The 5,721-nt window shown below is 43.0% G+C and overlaps 1 protein-coding gene across 1 annotated transcript; it reads right to left on the reverse strand.

Moving 5' to 3' along the window:
• Positions 1-462: 462 nt before the first annotated feature.
• LOC310856151 (E3 ubiquitin-protein ligase pellino homolog 1-like) lies at positions 463-4,509 on the reverse strand (the record flags this gene model as incomplete). The annotated part of the gene is made up of 7 exons (XM_083761397.1): positions 463-573; positions 758-1,012; positions 1,687-1,848; positions 2,704-2,877; positions 3,584-3,682; positions 3,782-3,884; positions 4,433-4,509. 7 exons carry the CDS (start codon positions 4,507-4,509, stop codon positions 463-465), a joined length of 981 nt encoding a protein of 326 aa, XP_083617523.1.
• Between the last annotated feature and the right edge of the window lie 1,212 nt (positions 4,510-5,721).

Consider the following 5,721-nt stretch of genomic DNA (forward strand, 5'->3'; position numbering starts at 1 on the left):
CCTCTCCCACCCCTCACTGGGGAAAATTCTGGGAGGAAAAACAGAAACAGTGTGAGTCTTCTTGTATTCATTTGACTTATATGTACTGTAATGCCAGCGCCGCTATTCCAAAGCCATTTTCAGCATTGGTATTATAATGTTTTCGGTGGGTATACTGTAGCTCTCAAGTCAAAAAGGCACACCTGTGTGAACTGAGTGGTTTGTTTTTGTCAGTAACTCAGGGGGCCTAATAATGCTTGTAAAGTTCGAGAGAGTGACCAGTCAGAGAGTCCAGAGGCTCTTGAGGCCAGGACTATTCAACTAAATTGTTCAGGGGGCCACATTATCATAAACCCAAGGGGCAGAGACCCCCCCCCCCCCCCCCATTGAAACGCTATTGAACAAATCAACTGCACAGATACAAATTAAAAAAAACATTTTTTTATTTCTTTATACATCTTTTTTTAGAACACTTCCAGCGGTTCACCAGAAGGGGGAGGGGCCGGTATTTCCCGGGTCCCGCACACGCTTGAAAGGGCCTCGAACCCCACACTTGGGACACTCTCGCTCCTCCTGACGCTCCGCCGCTGCCGCCTAGAGAGAGAGAGAGAGAGAGGGAGAGAGGGTTGTTACCGTCGTGAACGCACAGCGGACGGTTAGTAGTCGCTCAAACGATTGCAAGAACAGATATATTATTATAGTCTTATATTCAGGCCATATAGGATATGATATCCTATACAAGTTAATCTCAGAGGTCTCAGGCATAATTAATGCTCACCTCAGCCTCGTTGGCTCCACTGTATAGACGATGACCGCACTTGACCCAGAACTGCCCCCCGCCGTTCCAGCACGTCAGCAGCATGTCTGTGAATTCCGACAATCCGGATTCGGGGAGGTGCAGGCCGTGGGCCGCGGGCCGCTGGTCGCTCAGCTCCGGGAGGCGCAGGCCCTCGGCCGTGCGCCACAGGAGGGTGACGCCACACAGGTCGATCAGCGAGCCGTCCATCAGTTCCTGAGGCTCATAGCCGTCCACCTGGACGGAAACACCAGAAAGATATATGATTTGGTTGATTTTTTTGTTGTATCGACAGGAATGCATGTTTAGCACAAAATTGTCAAAAGAAAAAAATGACCGTTATTTACAATTATGTACAAGCTGCCGAACTATTAATCTCCTAGATTTTTTTTTTATCAGCTTGCAGAGCTGATCAATGATGGGTCTTTCTAGTCACGTGGTCTAGGAGCGATGTACTGGTGTGATTTTCGGGCGGCCTCTAAGCCAATATGGGAGACTAGCCCTACGGGGTCAATGCGACACTAAGGGCCGATTCATACTCCTATTTTAGAGCCGAATAAAAGTCGGTTCGGCGCTGTAGAGCCTACAATTTTACGTCATTTGAGGTTCGGGGAGGGCGGGTACCATCCTAAAGTCGGCTCTTCGGTGCTACTTACTTAATTCTTGACGAGCCGAAATAATTTCGGCACTACAGCGCCAAAACAGCGTTAAAATAGGAGTATGAATCGGCCCTAAGCCCGCTCCCCCACTCTCCCACCGTACCATGACTAGAGACCGCAAACGCGACTACAGAAAGCCCCACTAAGGTATACAATATGCAAGAGAATGGAATAGAATCTGACTAATAACTTCTTCATTTATTGTTGTGCACGTGCACACCGTTTGTTGTGAACAGGTCACACATGTCTCACCCTTTTCCCCCGTTTCGGACTGGTGCGTGGCTGCCGGGGTGCGAAGGCGTGGCCGCGCACCGAGATCTCCCTCCACGGGCCGGACGGGCGCTTCACCAGCACGCCGTTGGTGGTCAGTCCGTCCATCTGACCATCGTTGGTCTTGGATTTAACTGCCTTCTCCTGCACAGGGGGGGGGGTGGAAGAAGATTGTTTTACTTAAAGGACCTATAACATAAAATTCAACTTTTTAAATTTCTTTTGTGTTTTTGGGGCTCCCATGTGTGTTTTCTATCCCCACAAATAACCAATTTTGAACAATCAGGCCTTCATGTCATATGGGTGTTTTAATGGAAATTGCTCTCAGGAACAGCTCGACTGATTTTGGCCTCATCGTGATGTCATCAATGTCACCCTACTTTGTATAATTCCTCCTCTTCTTCAGTCTTGAGTTCCAAATTTGCTTTGTTTACAATGTCCACCATTGTTGATTTTCCAAGCTGGCATGGATTGGAAACAAGCCTGGTTTTATCTAGCATCAGTATTTTAATGACTCAAATATTAAATAATCTGCATATCAGCACCCCCACCAACTTGTTTGGTGGGGGTGCTGATTGTGGTACTGCAGCTAAAACTGCTTTCAAAGTCCAGAAAGAAATGACAAGGCCTGGTTATATCAGAGTGGTGATTGAGGCTCAAACCATTAGAAATAACTTTGAGGGACATAGACCATATGATTATTAAATATTAAAAGCAGTTTTAAAATGCATGTTATTTGCGCTTTAAAGATGGAGTGCAATAGTTTTGTACTTTTTTCTGTTTTGTATGCGTCTACTAGAGGTTCGGCCCTCACATCGCTACGCATCCTCTCTCTCTCTCCCTTATTCTAACTTTCTCTCTCTTTCTCTCTCTCTCTCTCCTATTATAGCCTAGTACCAAAGTAAAAGAGACCATTTATGCATGCATGCTAGGTATGCCTGATTTCTCCTCCTGGCACAGTCACAAAAATAGCTTCCATCATGACATTTCATAACTTACACCCAGGAAGATGTTCTTGGAGGAGTCGAAGCCGGCGGCGTAGATGTGCGCGGTGTGAGGCGGGCTCCTCTGGCAGATGATGCGGCAGGCGTACCGCGAGATTTCGCTGTCGCCGGACACTGGGACCGTGTCCGTCACCATGAAGTCAATGAGATTCTCCGGGGAACGCCCGATCTGTTATAAACAAAGATATAATATTACTTACAGTTTGTTTACATACGCTGTATTAACCAATTTCACCATAGTGTCCCCATGCTGGGCAAGTCATTAGGCTTCACCATAGTGTCCCCATGCTGGGCATGTCATTAGGCTAAGTAAGTGTGTGTATATTTTTTAGATCAGGGCATGTTTATTTTAATGACCAATAAATTGATCACATTTCACCTCAGTGGTAACTAATGTAGGTTTCTTTGAAGGGATTGTGACATGTGTAATCTTTCTTAATTCCGTGAGGTTTTCGGAGCTCAATTGCACCCAAAGAAACTGAACTTTTAACATTCAGTAGATTTTCTGTGGTCATGTTCTGGCTCAAACAAGTGCTCTGATTTTCCTGCTGTTTGTGATGTCACTGCCTGCAAATCCCTTATGTCAATGGAATTTGCCAGCAGATGTCACTGTTTTCACTGTTTTCCCTGTTTTCATTGCAGCTCAAAAGGCTACCAAACCCCAGAGAAAACTCCAGACCACAGAAAATCCACTGAATGTTCAATGTTAAGATCTTTCGGGTGGAATTGAGATCAGGAAACCTAAAATAAAAACAAACACTTAAAATGTATTCTGTATTATATTATCAAGGCCTACAGTGTTAGTGTTTTGGAAATTATTCAGGGGCCGTACTAGCAAAACACACTCTATGCACCATTAAGGATCCTATACAGACCTGAAACATGTCCGTATGTCTGTCTCTACAGTGTTCCACCACCACCGTGGTGACTGCGTTGGTGAAGGTTATCCTGTGCTGGTCCCCCAGGCTGACAGACTATGGAACACAGAGAAGTTCACCGTTAGAAACATCCACTTCTGGGAAAAATGAAATAAACTCTGAGCATTTGAGCACTTTGTCCACCACTGATCGTACCTGATTGACGCCCATGTGTATAGCGCTTGGTTTCACACCGTTGGCCTCAGGTCTCTTGTTCAAAGCAAAGTGTTTTTTGGTCCTGTCCTCGTCCCCGTTGGGCCTGTGAAGAGAAGATGACAGGTCTGGGGTTAATAAAAAAATGCTTTGCCACAAGATTAATTTCCATTTTCTACTCTTATTTAGAACGGCAAGTAACGCGTGGACAATATGCACCGATAGTGGTCTTCAGCCCTGTTCGTATCAAGGCCCGTTATTTATTCACCATTTGAGCCACGGACCATTTGATGAGATTTAGCCTCGACTCAGAACCAAAACGTCTTGTACCATAGGAGAGCTAGCAGGCAAACCTTAATCAAAATAACAATTATTCTACATTTTCAAATTGTGTAGAATTCTTGCAAGTAATACTGATTTAACAATAATTTATCTCTTGAGTCACTGCAAAACTTGTGGTTTGTTATGAAGCCCACAACTGACAAAATTGAAATCTAAGCTGATAAGCTTAATATAATAATGATGATAATAATAATAATAATAATAAGCTTAGTTATTTTATTTTTTGTTGTTTTTTTTTCTTTCCAAAAAGGCTGCTGTGCATAGAGAGCCTATTCGATGAATATTTTAATGAATAAATAAATAATTTCATACCCCAGGACAACGAGCTCCCCATATTGTATGGGGACTTCGACTTCTTGGGACTGCGACGTTGTTGCTTCCTGCGACATTGTTGCTTCCTTCAGAGGGAGGGCGGTGTAGGGCTCTCTCTACCAGCCAAACACTACAAAGTCTAGTGGTAGTTGCTGTCCTTTACGCCCCACTTAACCTGAGAAATGGTGAGAAATGAGATGTTTCAGTGTACGGAGAAAATATAACAATATTCACGACCACAACGTTTCACATCCCGAAGCTTGAATGCAATGACGAATGCAATGACGTTTATTAACGCAAAACTGGAGGCAGACTAAACAAGCTAAGCTATGTTGAGAATGCCAACGATTATCGGAGTTTTAACAATTCTTTCAAAAGTAGCAGGTCTACAGTAAGCTCAGTGCATCAAATCTGTAGCTTGTCGATCTGTAATAAATACATCTAAATCGGCAAACTTTTATGAATAAAGTTTTCAAATAATTGCATAGCAGAGTAAAGTAGACAATATTGCCAAACCGGTGTGTCTATTGTGTGAGCTATTAGCAACTTTAGTTTGTATTTCAGACAAAGCAAATCTGAAGCAATAAAGCCTGCAGTGAAGCTGTTAATGTACTTCAATGTAACTAAATAGTGCACTGAGCAGACTTTATCAGTAGGAAAACAAGTTAATTAAAAGTTGACAGAGGGGTTTAGCTATAGCATAAAATGTTACCATTCATTCACTACACATTGTAACACAAATGACAAAAGTTAAAACCCAAGACAATTCGCCTTACTTACTTGACTTATCTTCAGTAGGATGTCCAACAGGGCTGGGTAGAAGAAAATAACAGCTTCTTAAAAGTATGTTTTGTAGTAACAGCTCATCCGTTCGGTCAAGTCCTCAAGCCTCGATGTATGAACTGAGGTTCATGAAGTGCTATTTATACAGTATAGGGCTGCTCGTCCTTTCTCTCTGATTAAATCATTTACACTTCTTTGATATGTATAGCCTGATCACAAACCTTTTCAGCTGATTCAGCCGTTCTCAGCTGACAATCAGCTTGATCAAAGCTGATTGTTAAGCGTAGGATCATAAGGTTCATTTCCACACACAGGAACATTTCCAAAATAGAGATGCCACGTTGAAAGTGGTTAATAAATGAATTGTTGCATAGTGCATACAATAAATAAAACTCTTATCTACATTCATGTCCTCACTGTATTGCATTACTGCTTGTTTTTTTTAATGTCGTTGCCTTGCTTTTCTTTTATTCTCCATTGTTCTGTAAAGCACTTTGAGCTGCATT

Source organism: Protomyctophum parallelum (assembly GCF_964188405.1).
Source record: "Protomyctophum parallelum genome assembly, chromosome: 3".
NCBI lineage: Eukaryota > Metazoa > Chordata > Actinopteri > Myctophiformes > Myctophidae > Protomyctophum > Protomyctophum parallelum.